The 24,824-nt window shown below is 49.0% G+C and overlaps 2 protein-coding genes across 2 annotated transcripts; both read right to left on the bottom strand.

The window, feature by feature from the left end:
- Window positions 1-17,366: 17,366 nt before the first annotated feature.
- LOC136454389 (lysine-rich arabinogalactan protein 19-like) lies at window positions 17,367-18,095 on the bottom strand. The gene has a single exon (XM_066454836.1). The coding sequence runs from the start codon at window positions 18,093-18,095 to the stop codon at window positions 17,367-17,369; it is 729 nt and encodes a 242-aa protein (XP_066310933.1).
- Window positions 18,096-19,371: 1,276 nt separating this feature from the next.
- LOC136478237 (putative cyclin-dependent kinase F-2) lies at window positions 19,372-20,385 on the bottom strand. Its single transcript, XM_066476594.1, has one exon. It carries the CDS (start codon window positions 20,383-20,385, stop codon window positions 19,390-19,392), a length of 996 nt encoding a protein of 331 aa, XP_066332691.1. The 3' UTR covers window positions 19,372-19,389.
- Between the last annotated feature and the right edge of the window lie 4,439 nt (window positions 20,386-24,824).

Raw genomic sequence — 24,824 nt, 5'->3', positions numbered from 1 at the left:
TGCAACATCTTTGAGCCATTTCCACTTCCATGGCATATGTTGCTCACACACATATATCTATGGACTAATCACCTGTGTATCTCGTATAAACACAATTAGTCCACCTAGGGTTGTCACTCAATTACCAAAATCAATCAAGGAGCTTTCAATAGTGAAGGATGGACATGAGGCTTGTACTGAGGGACCAGGAGGCTGGGTGACTAGCCACGGTGGCTGACATCTTGGACATCAACAAGCGCAAGTATATATGGGAGTGACCATGTTGACCAAGTCAAGATGGTGGACGTGCGAGTCGAGCGGGGCTCAGGAGGACTTGGTGGTCGGCCGGTTGAGGACGGCAGTGACACATGTTGAGTGGCGGGGGACGCATATGGAGTATGCTACTCATGGACAATTTGATGGTTTGGGCCTCAAAACCATCGGGTGGATGGTTTCACAGGTTTGGGCCTCAAAACCCGGGCGGAGGTTCCGAGGAGGAACGGACGACACATGGGGGCATTGAGGAGTTCATGTCGAGGCAAAGCTATCTCGCTGTAACACCTCAGGTGTTTGGCTTCCACATTTGCACTTGCATTTCATAAACATGAGCATCATTCATCCATTCATGAGCTTAGATTGTATGAAACATGCTTCTGAAACATTGCAACATATTGTTATATTCCATGTGTGTTTGTTTTAGGAAATGAATAGGGTGCAATCCTCAAGTGCAACATGTGCAACACACTTTAGTGAAACATGGTTAGCTAGTACTATGCCACAAACTCACGAAACACATGAAACATGGTTTTGAAACAGAAGTAACAAAGTCACTTGTTTTCCTTGTTTCAGTACATGTGATGCTTGATTTTGGGTGACCAATGTGTGGTGTGGCTAATTATCCTCTTAAGTAACTTAGTTATACTTAGAATGTCTTTAGGAACAATGTTCATGTTGATCATTTTGCCTAATTAAGTTTCCAAGTCATGGTTTGACTAGTATTGGCCCTAGAACTCTTTTGTTTGACTAATTAAAAAGTATAGCTTAGAGTGTTTGCATGTCTGAGAAACCTAAAGCAAAGTTGTAGAAAATTTTATAAGGAACAAAAGTTGTTTTATGATCATCTCATGAAAATGTAAAAAACATGCTCAAAAAGGGCCCACAAGTCAGTTTTGAGGTCCGTTTGAAGACTTAAAAAATTTCTAAGTCACAAATCCAAGTTCAGTTTCATGTACTCCACTTTAGCGTGATTTTACTCTGCATTGGTTGAGAATTAGGCCTTAGTCCTTTAATAGAAATTGTAGCTAGTATGTAGGTGTACAACTTTCATTTAGATTGTTTTCACTAATGATCAACGGATTTGGAGTATTATCATTGACAAGTTTCGCTGTCAGTCGGCACCTTTGGTAACTGAATCGAAAAATTCAGACATGCTACAGTGCCGACCGGCCGTAGGCCTCTGCTGCCGTGTGGCTGCCACGCACCATGGCTAGCCTGGCACCGCTACCCGCTGTCCTTCGCTTGAAGCCACATCCTTCTGCCCTCCTAGCTTGCTCTCGTTCACTTTCCTTCGCCTCAGCGCAGCGTCCGCCGCGACAGCCCCGCCTCCGCCATTGACGCCGAGCACCACCGTCGCCTACCTCCCTCGCCACCACAAAATCACTGCCTCCAGCTAACCCACAACTCCACCATAGCCTCCTCTAGCTCGTCCACCTTGCCGTTGAGCCGGAGAACCAAGGTAGTGGCCACATTTCCATTTCCGTCGTCGTCCGGACCTCGTCGGAGTTGCGCTCTCTGTGGCCAGCACAACACCGCCTCTCTCTTCCTTCCCTAGCTCCCGTCTAGCCTTCTCCATCATGCACAGATGCTCGGGTGAAGATGTCACCATCCACGCTGGTCTAGCCAGGCTAGAACATGGCCACGCACCGCCGTGCGCCATGGCCGAGCCACCGAGCTCCATGGCCAGGGTACCTAGGGGCCGGTAGGGTTTAGGGTTAGGGTGTCAATCGATGCGGGAGGTCATGGCGAGCACGGAGGTACCCTCCTCGTCGCCGGTGACGCTGCCGTCGGTGAGCTCCGCCGGTTCCGTGTCGAGCAAGCCGCCTCCCCTGTTTTCGTGTCGCTGACGCATGGGCCCAGCTGACTGGTGGACCCCGCCTGATAGTGACCGAGTATTCAAAGGATAGTTCAAATAACTCAGATTTGATTTCTATTTTGTAAAAATTGTATCTCTAGTTTTGTAAATCCAAATTGGGTGGTTCCAATTTTGTTAGGATCATGGTGAAGTGTAGTATTTAGGAAAAATATAACATGAACACTTGTAGTGGAATTTTTGGAAGAATTAAATTGAAACATGAAATGCGTTTTTAAATGAATGCAAACTTGTTTAATTTATATCTTGAGTTCCGGTGCTCCAAAAATTATGAAATTTTGTTGGTGAGCTCTTCTTTATGAGTAGAAGCTCTAGTAAAAATTTGAGAGTCATTGCATGTATGGTTTTTGAGTTATAGATTTTCCTTTTATCATTGAATGGTCCTTGTGTGAATTTTAGTAATTTATCTATGAATCCAATGACCATGAAATTTATTGGACGATGTCCTAGTACCTTAAGGATGCTAGGAAAAATATAAAATCTATTGCTTGACACTTTTCACTAGGGTTTCCTATTTATGTCATTTTAAGATTTTATGCCTTGTCATTTTTATGTAGGATGTTATACTTGCTCAAATGATGTGAAATTTTTACAGTAGTCTACCTGGAGCATGTAGTACCTATTGTAATTTTGGTAGATTAAATGGTGCAGTTTTCATATATGTTTATCATTCCTCTGAAATAATTAAATAAATTAAGAAAGGCATTAAAAGAAATGAATTGGTGGTGAACACTTTACTTTCTGGTGTTCTTGTGATATGTGTGATAAGTGAGTAAAGTTGGTTTTGTCCAATTATATGTTTACAACATATGTTAATAAATAATTCCTTGCATTGTGTCTTTTTGGACAGTTCTGGGAACTTTGCAAAGTTCACCATGATAATTTGGTTTGCTGGAAAAGTAGTGAATACAAAAGTTGTAGATAAATTATGTATCAAGCTCCTGTCAAAATTTGGTGGCATTTGGTCTAGTAGTTTAGGAGCTACAGTCATTCAAAGTTGGATCACAGTTTTGCTTGCTCTCTGTCTTGTTTGGACCTGATTAGGTGGTTCTATAAATTCGACCTGGTAAAGGTTGGAATCATACCTTGAGGTTTGAAAATGAATTGTAGGAAATTTCATAAGCTTTCCAAATTGTCTTGTTTCCTATCATTTTAATTTGTAGATCTCTGGTTATGATCAGTTTACTGTACCGCTATATAAGTTCCTGTTTTGCTGAAATACGAATGTTTGTGTGTATGCTTAGTTACAATGTTCTTGTTGATTGTTTAGGTGCTATCCTAACTTGAGAACATGCTTAGGTGCAGGTACTAGGTCCTTAACTGAAGATGAGCAATTGCACATTAGGTTGTATAAACTTGGTAAGTTAAAGTGATTTGAGTAGAGCTTAAGTCGGAAAATGCGGACTGCAGTACGCATGTGCATTCCCCGAGCATTCCTAACTTCGTTCATGTGCATCCATAATATTTATCTTGTGCATACATGCAATAGGTGTGCCGGAGGGAGTGACGCTTCTGGAGTTCGAGGGATCGAGCCAGGAGGAGGAGCCCGAGGTTCAGGCAATCGACGAAGCAGCCGCCAAGGAGGAGTTGCCCGAGTGCCCGAACCACCGCCCATCCTCTTTCCTAAAAGGCAAGCCCTGGAGCATATTAAGTCTCCCATGTTTTTACAAATATCTTGAGTATATTTTATCGTTGATGATGCATTAAGTATAGGAATTGGTTGGAACCAATTGTTGTATTATATATATCTATCCTTGTCCAGATATCGCACTTGAATCCTATTTAAGTTCAGGAATAGGTTAAATGCTTAGCCATGCTTAGTGCGGTAGAAGTCAGGTGATTTCCTGTCACCTGCGAGCTTTAGGATGAGGTGGATCATGGTTGGCTATATTTGCTATCGTGGAAAAGAACCATGCTAATAATGAATGAAGGCTGGGTGGAGTCTTATGTAGGGTTGGACATAGTGACTCCGTCTATGTTGTTTAAGGATCGATATGCTGTATGTCCTTATGTCATGTTGAACGTAGCCTAACATTTAGCTGGCCGGATAACTCGTTCCGACCGCGAAGCCTAGTAGCTCAATTCAGGCCGGGGACGCGAGCAGTTGGTCACAATCTGGATGGCAGTAAGGATGTGTAGAGAGCCATTTAATGGAGACGGAGATCCCGATCTTCCATCAGGTGATGTAACTATCGTTGTGGCGGAGAATGACACACCGATCCGGCTTCAGATCGAAAGATCGAACCCTGCCATCTTAGCACCATAGCTCCTCTAGTTATCAACCAAGTCACGGACCAGGTTGACCTCGCCAAGAAGGCTAATCCCTGCCTGCGCAACGAAGAACACAAGCAAGAACAAGATAAAACGCAACCAAATTGCAGATGAAAGATTAATCTCACGAGTTGGGGTCTCACAAACCGAAGAACGGCGAAACTGTTTCTTAACAGAATAATCTAAGCAAAACCCAAACCCTAAAGTAGGTGGTGGCTACTGATTATATAGCCTAAGGGATGTCCAAGGATCCCTCTTCACGTCCTAAAGGTGTCCCAACATGTTACAAGGCCCAACGGCCCAAAAGAAGGTGTTGCAGCACCCTAATAGATTCTGAATGCTGACTTGTTTCGATGATTCCTGTTGATTCCGAAGAGGTTTTGATATGAAACCACTTGGATTGGCTTCCTTATCAAATTATCTTTCCATCCATATGTGGATCATCGAAAACGGAGTTCGGATGCGTCCTGGGCATCCATTTTATTGCAGACTAGTCCTGATGGCCGAGGCAGACTCGAACTCGGATTGGACTGGGCCTCTGGCTTGGCTTGGACGTCCTTGCTGGCCTCCTAAGGTGGTGGCCAAGGAGGAGGACATCCAAGGGCTTTCTTGGTGGGTTCTCCAAGTCCTTGGGGCGTGCTCCCACTTGGGCCAGGGTCCCAAGGATGAATAACAAGCCCATAACGACAGTGTAGCTCCCAGCAGAAACAGCGACAGAATATATTGGTGATTTGAAGGTCTTGACGACGTGATATTGAGATGGAACTAGATCTATTTGAAAGCTTATCAAACAAGCTTTCCATCAAGTGCTTATTGACCTCGATTGCACTCTGGATGGATGAGTTATGGCCTTCTCAATGAGGCATTATCGGGCTACCGACGAACCAAAAGTTCAACTTTGATGAACTTCCATTATGAAACACATTTGAACCTACAATCAAATAGTGACATGTATATGTGGAACCAAGTGAATTATAACCAAAGCCACTATGCAAATGTAGGAACGAGCGCACCTTATAATCATTGTTCGTATCCGAAGTTGCCATGTCCTCATCATCCTCCCCTTCTTGACAACAAACCGTCCTCGGTTTGGGATTAGCTGAAGGAAACGTTGTTGGTAGTAGCCAACATTGCTCCCCTTCTTGAAATTTAACATGTTTCTTTATAACAAAACTAGGGAAACTCGACATGACAAGATTATAGCAATTGCAATCCTTTGGTTGATCATACTTTTGCACAATATAAGGAGATTTCATATTTGAACAAATATAGACACGATGCACCATATACTCTCCTTTACAATTATATTTTCCAATAAAATGATATGTATGTCTAGAGAACCATGGCAAATCAGCATATGCATAAAGTTTCTCCTCTAAAGAACTAAGATTACACGGAACATCAAATTCAATGTAACCCAAAGTATTTAAAGAAGACAACAATTTCAGCTCATCAACTTCACTAGCATTATGAATAACAAGTCTATTTTTAGTACAAGTGCTCATTTTCAGCACACATATAGCGTGATCATTCTTCAATGATTGCATGGGTATAACATAAATATCATCATTCAAGTCATCTTCGTCATAAGAAACATCAAGCAAATCATCTTGTGACAAAGGTAAATCAAGCGAATGCTCCACTAAAATTTGCTCTATCATAGCATGATTGGTGGAAAAATTCAGCACATCAAGAGAACTCGCACCTTCTGTGAGTTTAGCATCATGGGCATTACCTTTGCTCTCATGTTCAATAGGGGTAATAGTTGATGGTTCTGAATTTTCACATGAGGCTGTGAGCTTCTCAGTTTCTATCACGTCATCCTTGCTCTTTTCTACATTGTCCTACAAAAGGTTAGACATAGTAGGAGGAATAACAACAGACTCTTCCTCTAAATGGTGCACCTCATCATATGAAGTCAAAATAGGAGGTGGATTAACAAAGGTTTCTCGCATAAGAAGTTTCATATCATTCCAAGTTTGAGGCTTATCAGAAGGATCTAAAGACTCCCACCAAGATAAAGCAGAATGTAGCAAAACACTAGCTGCATTTTTTACCTTTCTCCTTGGACACATAAAGCGAGTAGCAAATATATTATCGATGGCAATTTCCCACTCCATGTACTCATCAGCACCTATACCATCATAAGTCGGTGGATACGAACAACCTGTCATTGTAAACACAAAAACAAGGAACAAACGGTGAAAGTTATCCCTATCAAATGACTACGTTGTTGCAGTGGTGTCACTTTTGATAGCAAGTGGAAGCATCTTACCAAGCTCTTACAAAGTTCTTACCAATGCAAGCAGTGGGCGGTACAACCGGTGGCTGGTTCATGATACCTGTGAGGCAGTGGTACCGAGATTGCAAGGGTCTTTTTCTGTACCGATCTGAAGTATATGTGGAGCTTGGGAGGCACGCAAAAGAACAAATATGTATATGTGGCACACAAGTCAGTGACAGACAGCAATATTGAATAAATGTCCAGAGCACTTGTCCTAGTTGCTGGCCTATACGTGTTTCTATCACCAGTTGTGATAAACAAGAGAGGAAACAAGGATGAAAGGAAACAAGTATTAAAGGTAGCAACGAATATGAACAAGGCAAAAGATACCACAAACAATAGAGCTATTGAGTGTTCCTTATGTGCTCCTTTTCGATATCTTCTATTCTCTTTTACTATTTTTTTTCTTTTATTTTTTTGTCCAATCTTTTTTTTTCTTGCTTTTGCTCTTTTGATATTTTTTTCTCAGCAAGGAGCACACAAGAATAAACCACAAAAAATCTGAGCTCAATTGAATAAAAGATGTGGCCTATAGAAAATTAGGACTGTGCTCTAAAAAGCATACCAAAACTTGTGGGCCCAGAAACTCAATTTTCCTAATCAAATTTCACAAATCTAATTTTTGCGAATCCAGCTATGCTGGGATGAAATAGATCTAAAATTTTCTGGCGTTCTCCGTAGATATAAAATTTTCCCCGTTTCGAGTTCGGATGCAAAAGTTATGACTGTTTTAAGGAAGCTGCTCAAATAAGGGTTTTAGTGGACACAAGATGCAAACCGATGATGATACAGAATAGCGGTGGGTGGAGGGATCAACACAAACTAGAAAAGAACACAATCTAAACCAGCAACAAGACTTTGACCTAGGACACAAACTCAACAACGAAATCTGAAACTGAAATATGCAAAGGCTATGGCGCAGAAGGTTCTAGGATAGGAAATAAAAGTATGGCACTGGACTATAGGACGAATGCGAAACTCTCAAACTAGGGAATAAAAGTGAACCTGATGGTATACCTTAGCTCTGATTACCACTTATGGGGACGGGGGTCCCTATCTTCCGTCAGGTTCAAGATAAACAACGATTTGTTCGGAGAGCGACACACCAATCTGGCTTCAGATCGAAAGATCGAACCCTGCAATCTTAGCACCATAGCTCCTCTGGTTATCAACCAAGTCACGAACCAAGTTGACCTCGCCAAGAAGGCTAATCCCTACCTGCGCAACGAAGAACACAAGCAAGAACAAGATAAAACACAACTAAATTGCAGATGAAAGATTAATCTCACAAGTTGGGGTCTCACAAACCGAAGAACGGCGAACCTGTTTCTTAACATAATAATCTAAGCAAAACCCAAACCCTAAAGTAGGTGGTGGCTACTGATTATATAGCTTAAGGGACGTCCAAGGATCCCTCTTCACATCCTAAAGGTGTCCCAACATGTTATAAGGCCCAACGGCCCAAAAGAAGGTGTTGCAGCACCCTAACAGATTCTGGATGCTGACTTATTTCGACGATTTCCATTGATTCCGAAGAGCTTTTGATATGAAACCACTTGGATTGGCTTCCTTATCAAATTATCTTTCCATCCATATGTGGATCATCGAAAACGGAGTTCAGATGCGTCCTGGGCATCCGTTTTATTGCAGACTGGTCCTAATGGTTGAGGCAGACTCGAACTCGGATTGGACTGGGCCTCTGGCTTGGCTTGGACGTCCTTGCTGGCCTCCTAAGGTGGTGGCCAAGGAGGAGGACGTCCAAGGGCTTTCTTGGTGGGTTCTCCAAGTCCTTGGGGCGTGCTCCCACTTGGGCCAGGGTCCCAAGGATGAATAACAAGCCCATAACGACAGTGTAGCTCCTAGCAGAAACAGCGACAGAATATATTAGTGATTTGAAGGTCTTGACGACGTGATATTGAGATGGAACCAGATCTATTTGAAAGCTTATCAAACAAGCTTTCCATCAAGTGCTTATTGACCTCAATCGCACTCTGGATGGATGAGTTATGGCCTTCCCAATGAGGCATTGTCGGGCTACCGACGAACCAAAAGTTCAACTTTGATGAACTTCCATTATGAAACACATTTGAACCTACAATCAAATAGTGACATGTACATGTGGAACCAAGTGAATTATAACCAAAGCCACTATGCAAATGTAGGAACGAGCGCACCTTATAATCATTGTTCGTATCCGAAGGTGCCATGTCCTCATCACCATTAGCGTAAGCCCAAGGGCGGGTTAAGTCACCGAGCACTCATGGTAGAGTGGTTCTCTGATTTTGCGGCACTGATCGGACTCGCGACTCCTGAATTGTACCAAAGGTGACTTGTTTGCGACCCTGACGGGGGAAGCAGGGTTTGTGTTAGGAATACCCCTCTAGCTGGATAGGAATCGATTTGAATCGCCGTCTCTCCCAGATAGTGAGAACTTGACTGAGCAGCAGCAACGTAGATTCAATTAATTTAACGATATGGTTAAATGGATGATGATGAGAATGTTGCCACAATTTATACCTGCTATGGTTATTAATGTTTGCATCTTAATCAAATGATTGCTTAGTACAGGTGCTAATATAGATGACAGGTTAATGGCTAAAAGTCACTGCTAGCTCAGGTTAAGAGTTGATCATTATTACTTATGCTTTTCCGCAAAAAGAAAGTGTTAGCCAGATCCACTAAATTAAGCTATGTATGATCCTTGGTGTCATTTGTTTTGGTTTTCGACGGGTAAGTCTAGCTGAGTACATTCTCATACTCAGGGTTTGTTCCCTCTTGTTGCAGATGACCTTTCTTATCAGGGCTTCTGTAAGTATTGTCTCCACCAGGCGGGTGACGAAGACTAGATCACGGGTATGATCTCTATTTATCTTATCCGAATGCTTTTGTAGGATATGATCAGCAAGCTAGTACTTGTATTTGAACTCGGGTGTGTGAGTTAAACTATTTGCTTCCGCTACTTTACAAGACTTGTTTTGTAATAACGATGACTCTGAGGTGTTGTAATCTATTTGCAAACCGTCTGTGAAATGTTGTAATGGGTGATGTGTTATGTTGAATTACTGTGATCTTGATTGTAAGCAAGTTGGTTTGAAATCCTTCGTGGTTTCAGTTGACTACCGGGTTTATATGGGCTCAAGTGTGAGAATTTGATCGCTTCGACGATTGTTTTTGTACTTGTGCTCTTATAAATTGGTCGGTTCTGTGACACTCATGAAGGGCGCGATGGCCATTGGCTGAAGATTACCTCGGGTTGGACCATAATGCCCTTGGGTTAAGTGGTTCGACTCAAAATATCTAGGGGCAAAACTAGGATTATGTAATAGCCATGCTAAATAGGATGAGGGAGCCCCCATCTCCCTCACCTTTTTCATTTTGCTTCTTCCTTCCCTAGGTTTCCCCCTCCCCATAGGTTTTCTTATGAGAGAGAACAACAAATTGGAGAATTTATGTAAGAATCAAAGATTGCAGCGGGAATGGAGGCCCTAACCTCCTCGTGTCCTCCGGGATTCGATTTGTGAGATGTTCTTGTGAATCTCATTTGTGTTCTTCGCGTTCTTGTCTCCCCCCTTTCTTTCTTGGCTCGATTCGTCCATTTAAGAGCATTTTGACTCGTTCTTTTTTATATAAGATGGACTAGGATGTGAGTTGATCCCTTCCACCGAAGGATTTCATCTAAATCCTCACGAGTTCATAGATCGGGGCGAATCTAGTTCTAGGATGGAAGAACTAGGTTTCATCGCAATTTCTTGATTTCCTGTTGATTGACTTTGTTTTGGGTGATGATCTTCTAGGAATAGCCTATCAACTCTATGGTGATCCTCTCTGCAAAGTTTCAAGTCATTCCGAGTTGATTTGATCGAGTTTTGGGTGTTGAATCAATTTTTCCCGAGAACTACTCAAAAATACCAGACGCATCCGCTATGAATGTCAGACATGTCCGGTAGGACAAACTTTTGATTTTTGATCTGAAATTTGGTGGAGACATAGCTCAAGGTGTCAATAGGCTGTGGTTAAAATTTCATAATATTTGGACACCATTTGCTAGGGTTTTCGATTTTTCTACCAAAGTTGCTCTGTGCTGTTCAGCATGTATACCGGACGTGTCCGGTATTTGCTAACTGTGCTCAGTTCAGCATGTTTTCTGTGGTCGTGCTTACCAGCCATGTCCGGTGCAGTTCTTGAATAGGTCCGGTGTGAGTTGCTAGCATGTTGTTTCTTCCGCGGTTTGTTGATTTGAGCTCCGATTCATTTAGCGTCCATTGCGTTGGCTTTATGGTGTCCCGCTGTGTTCCTAGAGAGCATCCACCATATCATTTGGGTTGTGGACATCGCAGGGTTTTGGGTTGCATGTTTGGTGGTATTTTTGGGACAGCGGTCGAAAGTTTCAAAAGAAATTTGTGGCTCCCATTCACCCCTCCCCCCCCCCTTTTGGTCGCCGTTTTCGATCCTTTAATTGGTATCGGAGACGGTTAAGGATCATTTCACCTTAATTGGTCCGTGATCCATGAAGGCGACATGGAGCATGGTTTCGGCAAACCACCTTTCTTCGATGGAACAAACTACCCCTATTGGAAGATTCGCATGTCAGTGCATCTTCAGGGGATTAATTGAAAAGTTTGGGAGATTTGTGAGAATGCTAATTATATTGTGCTTGAAGCTCACATTATTCAAGATCAAATTGATCAGCACAACGCAAATAACAAGGCTCGTAGTGTTCTTTTCTCGAGTCTTTTGCTTTTTGAGTTTGAGAGAGTCTCTGATTGTACGACTACTTGAGAGATCTGGGTGAGGCTTTAGAGCTATCACGAGGGAACCGCACAGGTCAAAACCAGACTCTTTGAGACGTACGCGCGAGAGTATAGGAACTTCTCTCAGTTGGATGGAGAGTCTATCGATGCCATGTTCTCTCGCTTTCAGACGATTGTGAACAAGATGCGGGTAAACAAGTCGTAGCTACCTTATGATGATCATGAGAGGGCACTCAAGTTACTATATGCTCTAGATCAGAAAGTTTATGATGTGAAGGTGTTCGCTATCATTGAGTCCACGAACTACGACACTCTCACGGTGGACGAGCTTTTCAGCAAGCTCAAGTCCACCAAGATCGATTACCAGACCCAGGCTAAAATCAAGAACCCCTCTGCACTAACTATGGCTTTGGTCTTAGGTAACGGCTCATGTTCTTCAGCTATCCCTTCACAGATCTCGTTTGGCTTGTCTTCTTTGGTGTCTATCATAGAGGAGCAGTTGGAGGCACTTGGGGACGGCGAGTTGGCACATGTCATCAGCTGGTTCTCGTGGTTTCACAACAACCGCTTGAATCGCCGGCATGGTGGGGGTCCGAAGGAAGGATGCTATGGCTATGGAGACCCCGACCACTTCATCGCCCACTGCCCTAAGAAGAAGAAGAACTTCTCTAGCAAGGACAACTCCGGCAAGCGCAAGGACAAGCGCGAGTACACCTCCGGCAAGCGCAAGTCCAAGGGAGGTTTCAACAAGGAGGTGCTCAAGAATATGTACCTCGAGAAGGCCAAGGCCTAGGAGCGCGCCTTCCTTGCCTCCCTTAGCGACCTCGACAACGACACCGACGACGACAGCTCCTCTTCCTCCTCGAGCAACGATGAGTCTAAGAAGAAGCACGAGAACAAGCTGATCGGGCTCTACTTCGTCGCCGGTTCCATCCACGGAGGGTTCTGCACCATGACGGTGGACGATGAGGTGAAGGCTAACAAGGACGTGGTTCCTGTCGACGATGATACTACTGAGAAACTATTTCAACTGCCATTTTTCACCCTGCAGGACATGAATAGAAAGTTGTCGGCGACCAACATTGCTGAAAATCAAGCTACTGATGGGAAGCAGAGCCTGCAGAAACCCGAGGCCATAGGGGAACAAAACGCTATGGTGGAGAATGGTGTGGAGGCAGTAGCTGTTAATGGTGTTGCCCCAGAAGACATTAAGCCAACAACTGAAGAGGCGGCTGTTGGAAATGGCTATTAATTTTCACTGCATGCCATCAGCTATTGGAGCCTGGTCCAAGGAGACACCTTTTGTACCGCAGAAGCTGCTGGTGTTCAAGTCATTCAAGATTCTGCTATGTTTTTCTCTCTCTTTGTTTTCCTTTGCAATGCTACTTGGTTGCAGAAGGGTGCTGGTATGCTGCTGCAGTCTCCCTCGTACCGATCTGAGGTTGTAGGAGTGAACGATCGGAGGGTGAGGCTTGAACGTTGTCCGGTGGTGAGGTGGTGCCGTGGCTGCAGCGAGAGAGCGGCGGCTACGGCTGTAGCCCTAGAACCTTCGCGCAGCTATAGTCGGTGGCACTGTTCACGTGTGAACAGTAGAGGTGGCTAGGGTTAGGAACTCTCGGCTCCCAGGGGAAGCCAGAAATAATAAATTGTTTCTGCTTAATCTCAATAATCCTAATTACAAAGTATTTGTAGAACTAAATATCCTTTTGCTAATTAACCCCTCAAGTCATCTGCTAATTATATAAAAATAAGTCCCAAAATTAATAAATATGGCTTATTAGCCACTATTGGGCCGACGCCTGGAGTACTGCAGCCCGGTCATAACATCTCTCCCCGCCTCGGCAAACAACTCGTCCTCGAGCTGGACATCGGGGTAGAGAGCCTTGAAGTCCTCCAGTGGCTCCCATGTCGCATCATCTTCCAGAAGACCTTGCCACTTGACTAGTAGGCGCCAAGCACCCCGTCGCAGCGGGGCACGCAGCACCTGCTCGGGTGCTGGCAACAGCCACCCATCCTAGACTGGTGGCAGCATGGCCGGACCTGAAGGTGGAGAGCCGGTGTAGTTGTAGGGCTTCAATAGCCCCACATGGAAGACGTCATGCAAGCGCGCCTCTGCGGGAAGGTGGAGGCGGTAGGCCACCGGGCCAATGCGCTCGACGATCTAGAACGGCCTGGTGTAGCGTGGACATAGCTTGCCCTTCGATGGCGAGGCAAGAGCATGGGTGGGTCGGTGCAGCAGGCGAAGCAGCACCCATGTTCCCACGTCAAACTCCACTTCACGATGGTGCTCGTCGTAGTACCGCTTGGCATACTGCAGTGCTTGGAGAAGACACTCGTGAACCTCCTCTAGGAACGCATCCCGATGCCATAGCATGGCGTCCACCGCCTCTGTCTGGGCTGCCCCCTCCTGGTGCGGAAGAAGGGAGGGTGGGGGCGCCCGTACACCACCTCGAATGGCGTTGCCCAAAGCGCGGAGTGGTATGAGGTGTTGTAGCAGTATTCTACCTAGGAGAGCTAGTCGACCCATGAGCGTGGCCGATCACCGGTCGCACAGCGCAAGTACATCGCGATCACCTTGTTGACGACCTCCGACTGGCTGTCGGTCTGGGGGTGGAACGCCGTGCTAAGTCGCTGCTTCACACCTGCACACTTGAAGAGGTCACGCCACAGATTGCTGGTGAAGACCGGGTCGCGGTCGCTGACGATGGAGTTGGGGAAGCCGTGCAGGCGCACAATCCCCTCGAAGAAGGCGCGGGCGACCGAGGCGGCGGTGTAGGGGTGGCTGAGGGCGATGAAATGGGCGTACTTCGAGAAGCGATCCACCACCGTTAGAATCATCGACTTGCCATGCACCTTTGGAAGACCCTCGATGAAGTCCATGGAGATATTAGCCCACACCTAGGACGGGATGTCTAGGGGCTGAAGCAGGCCGACCGACTGAGTGGTCGGCGTCTTGTTTCGCTAGCACACGTCGCAGGAGCGGACAAAGTCGTGCACCAGCTAGCAATCGCCGGGGACGTAGAAATCACCTCGGAGGCGCACAAGGGTTTTCTAGACCCCCTCATGCCCAGCCGAGTGTGCAAGGGCCACCACCTGGTGACGCAGGTCATCGAGGGCTGGAACATAGATGCGCTTGCCGTGGAGGAGGAAACCATCCCCAGCTGCCCACGGCGCGAGGAGCCAGCCGCCAGCTACTGCAGCAGGTCTTGCGTGACCGGGTCGGTCACGATGGCCTGGCGGATGTCGATGTAGAGGTCAAAGGATAGCCCGGACAGGGCACACAGCAACGCAGCCTCCTCGTCGCGGTGGGACAGCACGTCGGCCGCTGAGTTGAGCTGCCCGGGACGGTACTCGACGGTGAAGTTGAACCCAAACAGCTTACTGATCCACTGGTGCTAGGGCACGGTGGAAAGCTGCTGTCCAGGAGGAACTTCAGGCTATAGTGGTTGGTGCGGATGAGGAGCCGGTGCCCCCACAAGTACGGGCGCCAGTGGCGGACTGCTTGCACCAGCCCAATGAGCTCACGCTCGTACGCCGCCAATTTGACAAGGCAGACGATGAACGGTCGACTGAAGAAGGCCAGGGGTCCCGCCCCCTGGTGCAGAACGGCGCCAAACCTGATGCCGGAGGCGTCACAGTCGACCACAAACTGGCGCTCGAAGTTAGGCATCTGTAGGACCGGCACCGACGAGAGCGCCCGCTTGAGGGCAGCGAAAGCCTCATCCGCCTCAGCTATCTAGACAAACGCCTCCTTCCATAGGAGACGCGTGAGGGGCGCCGTAATGGAGCCGAAGTTGTGGATGAACTTCCGGTAGTAGCCGGCGAGCCCCAGGAGGCCGCGCACACCCCGCGGGGAGCGCGGTGTTGGCCAAGAAGTGACCGCGACCACCTTGTCACTGTCGATAGCGACGCCATCGGCGGAGATGACGTGGCCGAGGTAGGCGATGGAGAGGGCCCCGAAGGAGCACTTCGACCTCTTTAAAAAGAGACCATGTGCTCGCAAGGCGGTGAAGACAAGGCCCATGTGCTGGAGGTGCTCGGACCACAATGAGCTGTAAATGAGAATGTCATCGAAGAAAACCAGCACAAATCTACGTAGAAACGGGCGGAGCACATCGTTCATCAACGCCTAGAAAGTTGCCGGGGCGTTGGAGAGCCCAAACGGCATCACTAGGAACTCAAAGTGGCCGTGGTGCGTGCGGAAGGCGGTCTTCTCGACGTCCACCGGGCGCATCCGCACCTGGTGGTACCCGGAGCGGAGGTCGAGCTTGGTGAAGAACTTTGCTCCATGGAGCTCATCGAGAAGCTCGTCAACCACCGGGATCAGGAACTTGTCCTTGAACGTGCGGTCATTGAGCGCCTGGTAGTCAATGCAAAAGCGCCACGACCCGTCCGCCTTCATAACCAGTAGCACCGATGTAGAAAACGGAGAGGTACTAGGGCAGATGATGCCTTGCTCCAACAAGGCAGCGCACTGCCTCTCGAGCTCGTCCTTCTGCAGCTGCGGGTACCGGTAAGGCCGCACATCTACCGGAGCGGTCCCCGGCAACAGGTGGATGCGGTGGTCGTAGGGGCGGGCCGGAGGGAGACCACGTGGCGTGTCGAAGACGGCGCTGTGCTGAAGTAGAAGCTCGTCCAGCAGCAGTTGTTGCGGGTCCGTGGCGATCGCGGCCAACGAACGCTGCTGGGAGGGCACGACCGTGGCGCCCACACACTGCCACGTGACACGGCGGCCGTCCCGCTGGAAGGACACGGTGATCCCCTCGAAGTCTTAGGTGAGGGGGCCCAACGTGCCGAGGAAGTTGACGCCCAGGATGAAGTCAAAACAGCCCAGCACAAGCCCGACGCAGGTGATGGAGAAGGGGGGCCCACTGATGATGACGGGGATGTCACGGGCGATCCCCTCGCACGGCACGCGCTCGCCGCTGGCGACAGTGACACAGCGCTGGTCACCCCCCTGCGGAGCAAGCCCAAGGCGGCGCATGGCCGCATCCTAGAGGAAGGTGTGGGTAGAGCCGGTGTCCAACAAGGTGAGGAGGCGCTCGCCCTTGATCATCACCAGAAGAAGCATCGTGTGGTAGGTCCTGATCCCTGCAAGAGCGTGCATAGAAACCACAAGAGCGTGAGCGTGGGCGGCCTCATCGACGTGCGGCTCCTCAGGCAAGGCCGCGGCCACAACGTCCTCCGCTAGCGCCCCATCGTCGTCGACGAAGTCGTCCGCCTCCAGGTAGAACAGGCGGGGGCAGATGTGCCCACGCACATACTGTTCATCACAGTTGTAGCAGAGGCCTTGGCGGCGACGCTCTTGCATCTCGGCCGGCGAGAGATGGCAGAACGGCCGGGCCGATGCCGCTGCGCCCGGGGCAGCAGGTGTCGCGCCCGCTGCGGCCGGTGCTGGGACGCCCGGTGCGGTGGCAGGACCCACGGCCGCCCCCTAAGGGCGTGGAGGAAGGGCCGACCGTGGCGGTGGACGAGCGCCACGCTGCTGCGGCGACTGCTGCAGGGCTGCCGTGGCCGTGGCGTGGCTCTCAAAGGCGTGGGCCAGGAACATTGCCGACTGGAGGTCGGGCGGGGCGCGCATCGCGACGTCCACCCGAATGTGTTTCGGGAGACCACCGACGAAGAGCTCCGCCTTCTGGCGCGTGGAGATGTCCTTGGAGTGCGCAAGGATCATCTAGAAGCGGTCCGCGAACTCCTGGACCGTGGAGTGGAACGGCAGCCGACCCAACTTGGCCAACCGCGAGCCATAGATGGGTGGCCCAAAACAAAGGCGGCACAGCTCCTTGAAGCGCTCCCAGGAGGGCATACCCTCGTCCAGCAAGAGGGCATAGAACCACGTTTGAGCGATGCCGGTGAGGTGGTACGAGGCCATCCACGTCCACTGTGCCACCGGTGTGCGCTGGCCCCAGAAGAATTGCTCACAGTGTGTAAGCTAGTTCAGCGGATCCACGGAGCCGTCGTACGTGGTGAAGTCCAGCTTGTAGCCCTTTAGCTGGAACTCAGCCGCGCCGAACGCCGCGGGGGCGGCCGCCGATGGAGCCGCGTCGGACGCCGGGGGCGGCCGGGGGCTAGAGCTGTGGAAGAGGGCCCCATCGACGCCGCCGTAGAGGGTGGCCGACGCCGGAGCGCCCCCATGGCCGAAACCCGCGGTGATGTGGGGCGCCTGCGGGATCGACGTACGCGCCGGCGTGGTGGAGTAGACCGGCGGCGAGGTGCCCGTGAGCCACGCCGGTGTCGGGGACGGCGAGTGAGGGAACTTGATGTCCTGGATCGGCACACCAGCGGGGAGAACCGACGACGCTGGTGAGGTGGTGGTCGCCGTGTCGTCGTGTGGCATCCCATAGGAGTATAGGGCGGTCGAAGACGCTAGGGGCGGCGGCGGCGGCAGCTGCTGCTGCTGGGACGGCGGCGGCGGGTTCGGCTGCGGCCCCAGCAGGAACCCATGAATCCCGGCCACCATCTTGCCGAGGTCAAGGACAGCCGCCGTCAACTGCTCGTTCGTCATGACGCCCACGGCGGAGGACGACGCACCCGCGACCATCTGCAGCGAGGATTGTGGCACCCTGGCCGACGTGGAGACCGCGGACAGCGGTGTGGTGGTGCCTGGCGGGTCCGCCGCGGAGAGCGGGGGCACGGTGGTGGAGGGCAGCGGGATCGACATGGCTGATACCAGGTTGGTATGCTACTGCGGTCTCCCTCGTACCGATCTGAGGTTGTAGGAGTGAACGATCGGAGGGCGAGGCTTGAACGTCGTCCGGCGGCGAGGTGGTGCCGTGGCTGCAGCGAGGGAGCGGCGGCTACGGCTGTAGCCCTAGAACCTTCGCGCAACTACAGTCGGTGGCACTGTTCAATAGATTGCTTCTGCTTAATAGATTGTTTCGGCGGAACCCGGAAACAATAGATTGTTTCTGCTTAATCTCAATAATCCTGATTACAAAGTATTTGTAGAACTAAATATCCTTTTGCTAATTAACCCCTCAAGTCATCTGCTAATTACATAAAAATAAATCCCGAAATTAATAAATATGGCTTATTAGCCACTATTGGGCCGGCGCCCGGAGTACTGCAGCCCGGTCATAACAGGTGCAGTCTAAGGCGATTTGGTATCCTGCTAGGTTTCTCGAGTTGGTTTCTCGGATGTACCATTTTCACAGTGGTTGGTTGCATTGTCATCTAAGGTGGTTAGATAGATATTAGCTGTTCTTATTCCATCGCGTTGTGTCATTTGTCTTGTCGTTTGGAGTTGTAACTAGGCGTGGAGATGTGAAAGGCCCTGGTTCATGGCATTGGATTAGATGAACTGAAGTGGAGCTCCAATTCAAACACATGTGGAAATAGAAATGAGGTCCAGTTGTGGATTTTGAAGCGAATGGTAATGGTTTTGATCTTTTGGGCTAGGTGTTATCTGAATTTTGGAAACACCGATCTTTTTCTGTCATACATGTTACAGCGCGTTGGCCTTGGTTTAGGTTACTTCCAGTTCTCTATTGCTTTGCCAATTTCCTCCATAGCCGGCAATCTGTTGATGGTCACGTAGTGAAATGGGCTTTGAACCAGTATCCATATTCGATTCTGGCATGTGTACATACTGTTGCAATTGCTGCCATGCTAATATTCACAGATATCACTTCAGGGTTTGTGCTTTACTTATGGCAAGACGAATAATCAAATTCATTCAAAAGCGCAGCAAAAAGGGTCCAATACAAATAATGCAATTTATATTATTATATCATAGTTTCACAGCAACAATACAGCAGGCATTACAATTTACAACCTGTGTTGGGAAGAACAGTTAGACAGTTAGTTTTACATGCACACAACGGTAGAAGTAAACTTCAAAGTCACGCACACAGCACCGGCGACGGTGATGACTGATGACACTTCTTTCTTTGGCAGCTACATACGCACACAGCACCGGCGACGGTGATGACTGATGACACTTCTTTCTTTGGCAGCTACATCTTGGTGAACCATGGGTGCTTGAGCGCGGCAGCTGCCGTGAGCCGCTTGTCGGGGTTGCAAGTGAGCAGCCCGCTGAGTACCTGGAATCCTTCCTCGGACAGCTTCGTCTTCGGGAACACCTCGCGCAGTAGGTTGCGTTGCTTCACGTATATCACGGCCTGGACCTGGGTGGCGAACGGTGTGGACGAGAACCACGGCCACGTCGTTTCATCTGGCACGCCGAGGACGTCGAAGATCGCGGCGAGCTGGTCTGCTGCATTAGAGCGCACGAACAGTGGGGACCCATTGATGAGCTCCGCCATCACGCAGCCGAGCGACCAGGTGTCAACGAGGGCGTCGTAGTCGGGCTTCCCCAGCAGCATCTCGGGCGCCATGTACCACAGCGTGCCGGCGGGCTCGTACGGCAGCGGCTCGTCCATGCGCATGGCGAGCCCAAAGTCGCAGATCTTGACGGTGGTGCCTTCGCCGCCGACGAGGATGTTTTCGGGCTTGATGTCCCGGTGGATGACGTGGGCGTTGTGCATCTTCTTGGCGCCCGTGAGTAGCTGCCACATGACGGCGCGCACGATCGCCTCGGGTGGCGGCGGCATCCCAGCGCAGCGGCTTTGGTGGAGGAGGTCGTTGAGGCTCGGACCGACACACTCCATGACGAGGCAGCAGAGGTCCATGGTGGCCGGGTTGCGAGCGAGGCCGTGGAAGCCGACGACGAACGGGTTGTCACGGCCGCTCGCCTCCAGTAACCACGCCTCCCGCAGCAGCGCCATCTGGCTGCAGAAGTCCCCGGCGGCGAGGCGCTTGATGGCGACGGTCTGGCCGGTGGCGCGGTGGCGCGCCATGACGACGGCGCCGAAGGCGCCCATCCCGAGGCAGCAGGTCTCCTCGTAGTCATCGATGGTGCCGATGGCTGTCCGCGCCCGGTTGTTGCGGGTCGGTCGCGCGGCGCCGGGGTCGCGGACGGCGGTGGCTGCTGCCTCGACGCAGGCGGCCATTTGGGCGTGTGGATGATTCCGCGGACTGCTTGCTGGTGGCGGGGGCAGGATCGCGGGAGGTGGGGGCCGGGAGAGGCGGCTGGAAGTTGGTGATGAGGATGCGAGCCACGCGCAGGTAGCGGCGGCAGTTATATACAGCGAAGTGAGTCCGACTCCGATTTTTCGAATTCGACTCGGTTCCGCATCCGTATGTACACCGGAGGTGTGTATGAGCGAAAACGAAATGCATCAGAAATTCATGTTGAACACACGCACGGGTCCTATAATTTTTATTACACCATGCACTCGATCAGGATGGCGTATACCGACCGTATAGCAGTGGAACAAGCTCCGGAGTCCGGATCGACGTCAGTCCCGTACAAGGGCTCGATCGACGCAGAATTGAAAATACGACGACCGGCTACTCCGGCATGGAGGGCTTGCATTGCATTGCCTCCATCACCAATTCACCAGTTGGAGAGAGCGCGCCGAGAGAACTGAGGCTGAGACGGCGCCGGCGTGGCGGCCGGAAGAATGGTGACGTTGAGCTTCATGCCAAGCTGGCAGTGGCTGCCCACCGTGCAGATGAACCACCTCCGGCCCGGCTTGTCGAGGCTGAGCTGGTCGTCGCCGGAGTTCCAGACGGAGGTGGCCGCCGCCCGCCGCCCGCCGACTTGTTGCACGCCTTGAAGTCCGGCCCGCTCACCTCCGCCACGCAGGCCGGCTCTACAAATTTAAGGGCCCTTGGGCAACGATAAGGACATGTTGAACTATGTAAAGACCAAATAATAAAAAAATATTTGCAGTATATACTTAGTTTGTATAAAAGATAATAATAGTACAACAAGAAAATTAAAAGAACAATAATTGTTATGATTACCTCAAATAAAAATATAATGCTTCAGTGTCTTGTAAAAAACCGTCTTTAGCTATTTATTGATGTAAAATCTTTAAGAACAATATAAAGATCAATGTGGTCTAAAACATTCTTTTCAATATTTTACTTTTCTGAGCGCCCGACAAATACATCTTAGGCAGCATCTAATAAGTATCTAAATAAATACATTGAATTAGAACTTTACCTCTGTACAAGTAAAGCGCATACACAAAACAATTAAACAAATAATAAAAAATAGGCTTCAATACGGTAATGTCTCTGGCGCTAGCTTCCAGAGGTCCAAGTAAAATATTGGAAATTGGAAAATACTAATCGGTCATGGGTATTGGCATGTTGGGGTTGCTTACTGTGATCGCATCTGCTGTTCGCCGTCCTTGCATGCAGTTGCAGCTCGCGCCGTCGCGGCACCACGGTGGTGTGCCGGTGTGTGGTGCGCCAGCGAGTTTCAGCCGTTTCAGTCTTATGTTGTAATAAGTGTTTTCATATTGTGATTTGCAAGCGTTTTATTTGGATGTTGCATATGTTTTACACACATGTTGCAATTGTATGTTCTAAATATTTCATCTACTTTAATCGTATGTTGCATCCAAGTGTTTCATGTTTCAGAGAGAGGGCATCATGGAGGGCATGGCCTAGGCACCGGGGGATGGGGCGCGGTGATCCGTGGGCCGACGGTTGGGGCGCACAGCGTAGCTAAGATCCTGCGGACGTGGCGTGCTCGACTGCTCGTGCTTATGCTGGCTCTCGGGTCCTGCCTGCCCAGAGATAGAGAAGGGGGTCAGGGGGAAGGATCGGCGGGCGCGGCGGGCGCAGCGTTTCCCATGGGCAAGCGGGCGTCCGGACTCATGGTTGTGGGGTGAGAGGAGGGGGCCAAGGGGGAAGGAGCGGCAGGCGCGGGCTTTTCCGTGTGCTCGTGTGACGAAGGTGGCGCGGGTGTCCGGACACACGCTTTTGTCCGGACGTCAGGGCGCTAGTATCTTGCAAAAACATGCGTGTTGTTTGACATGGTCTCAGTGCCGCCTATTTGCTTCGAACTACGGCCAAGCGTGTTCCAGATGAGAGCACGAGAGAGAGAGAGAGAGGAGTTGGGATGCAAGTTGCACTTTTTTAAGATAATGGTTAAATTTTAGCTCAGGCCTCTTCAAAGAAAAAGCATAACTCCAAAATTATTACAAAGTCTAATTAACTCTATACATCAAGTTTTACATTAATATCTAATATGGAAGATAAAATGTTCATGGTGTTGTTGAGGCCCTCAGACTTCGACAACAAGGTGGAAAATAGCAAGTTAGAGGTACAGGTACTATTCCATATCCGTCCGAGGACTTTGTTCTTAATTAAGACTTCTCTAATTTTGATCAAGTGTCTAAAAATGTATCAATGTTAATTGTCAACACCAACTGAATTTTATCCAATCAACTATATGCAATATGTCATAAGAGTACATTTATTTCGTATCGTAGATGTCAATTTATATTTCTTTAAAGATGTACACTAGGGGGGCAAGAACTTTAAGGGTGCGAACACAAGGTTGATATGTGCCTTTATAGTTCGTTTTGTGATGAGTGATTGTCAATGTGATCCACGACCTAGGTTGAGTTTGTGAGCTAACCTTGTTGTGAGTTGGGTTGTGTGGTGGTTAAAATTTCATAATATTTGGACACCATTTGCTAGGGTTTTCAATTTTTCTCCTAAAGTCGCTCTGTGTTGTTCAGCATACCGGATGTGTCCGGTATTTGCTAACTGTGCTCAGTTCAGCAGGTTTTCTGAGGTCGTGCTTACCAGACATGTCCGGTGTGAGTTGCTAGCGTGTTGTTTCTTTCGCGGTTTGTTCGTTTGGGTTGTGGACATCATAGGGTTTTGGGTTGCGTGTTTGGTGGTGATTTTGGGACAGCGATCGAAAGTTTTGAAAGAAATTTGTGGCTCCCATTCACCCCCCCCCTTTGGTCATCGTTTTTGGTCCTTTAATTGGTATTAGAGATGGTTAAGGATCATTCCACCTTAATCGGTTCGTGATCCATGAAGGTGACATGGAGCGTGGTTTTGGCAAACCACCTTTCTTTGATGGAACAAACTACCCCTATTGGAAGATTCGCATGTCAGTGCATCTTCAGGGGATTGATTGAAAAGTTTGGGAGATTTGTAAGAATGCTAATTATGTTGTGCTTGAAGCTCACATTATTCAAGATCAAATTGATCAACACAACGCAAATAACAAGGCTCGCAGTGTTCTTTTCTTGAGTCTTTCGCTTTTTGAGTTTGAGAGAGTCTCCGATTGTACGACTACTCGAGAGATCTGGGTGAGGCTTTAGAGCTATCATAAGGGAACCACATAGGTCAAAACCAGACTCTTTGAGACGTACAAGCGAGAGTATAAGAACTTCTCTCAGTTGGATGGAGAGTCTATCAATGCCATGTTCTCTCGCCTTCAGATGAATTGTGAATAAGATACGGGCAAACAAGCCGCAGCTACCATATGATGATCATGAGAGGGCACTCAAGTTACTATATGCCCTAGATCAGAAGGTTTATGATGTGAAGGTGTTCGCTATCATTGAGTCTGTGAACTACGACACTCTCACGGTGGACGAGCTTTTTAGCAAGCTCAAGTCCACCAAGATCGATTACCAGACCCAGGCTAAGATCAAGAACCCCTCTGCACTAACAATGGCTTTGGTCTTAGGTAACGGCTCAAGTTCTTTAGCTAGCCCTTCATAGATCTCATTTGCCTTGTCTTCTTTGGTGTCTGTCATAGAGGAGCAGTTGGTAGCACTTGGGGACGATGAGTTGGCACATGTCATCAGTCGGTTCTCGTGGTTTCACAATAACCACTTGAATCGCTGGCACAGTGGGGGTCCAAAGGATGGATGCTATGGCTGTGAAGACCCCAACCACTTCATTGCCCACTACCCCAAGAAGAACAAGAACTTCTCTGGCAAGCACGACTTTGGCAAGCGCAAGGACGAGCATGAGTACACCTCCGACAAGCACAAGTCGAAGGGAGGTTTCGACAAGGAGGCACTCAAGAAGATGTACCTCAAGAAGGCCAAGGCCTAGGAGCGTGCCTTCCTTACCTCCCTCAGCGACCTCGACAATGACACCGATGATGATAGCTCCTCTTCCTCCTCGAGCAACATTGAGTCTAAGAGGAAGCACGAGAACAAGCTGACTGGGCTCTGCTTCATCGCCGGTTCCACCCATGGAGGGTTTTGCACCATGGCGGTGGATGATGAGGTGAAGGCTAACAAGGACATGGTTCCTATCGATGATGACACTACTGAGGTAACCCCTTCCGTTGATGCTCTTGTTGCTAAGCTTGAAACCATGAACGACACCTTGTTTAGCCAAGATAAGCTATTGAAGCATGCTGCACGTGAGAGGAAAGAGTTTAAGGACAAGCTAGAAATCACACTAAAGAAGCTTGAAGAAGCTAAGAAGCTCGCTATAGTAGTGTCAGATGAGGTTGAGTGCGATGATTGTGTTGTTCACATGATCAACCTTACTGACTTGCAATCCAAGTATGTTGCTTTGATTGATGAGAATGATGAGTTGAAGTCTAGGT

The sequence above is a fragment of the Miscanthus floridulus genome, chromosome 1 (genome assembly GCF_019320115.1).
Source record: "Miscanthus floridulus cultivar M001 chromosome 1, ASM1932011v1, whole genome shotgun sequence".
Taxonomy (NCBI): domain Eukaryota; kingdom Viridiplantae; phylum Streptophyta; class Magnoliopsida; order Poales; family Poaceae; genus Miscanthus; species Miscanthus floridulus.
This window is presented reverse-complemented; position numbering and strand designations above follow the sequence as displayed.

Bases quoted from the DNA above. Each gene is read 5' to 3' on its own strand.
- LOC136478237 (XM_066476594.1), bottom strand. From the start codon at position 20,385: ATGGCCGCCTGCGTCGAGGCAGCAGCCACCGCCGTCCGCGACCCCGGC.
- LOC136454389 (XM_066454836.1), bottom strand. From the start codon at position 18,095: ATGTCGATCCCGCTGCCCTCCACCACCGTGCCCCCGCTCTCCGCGGCG.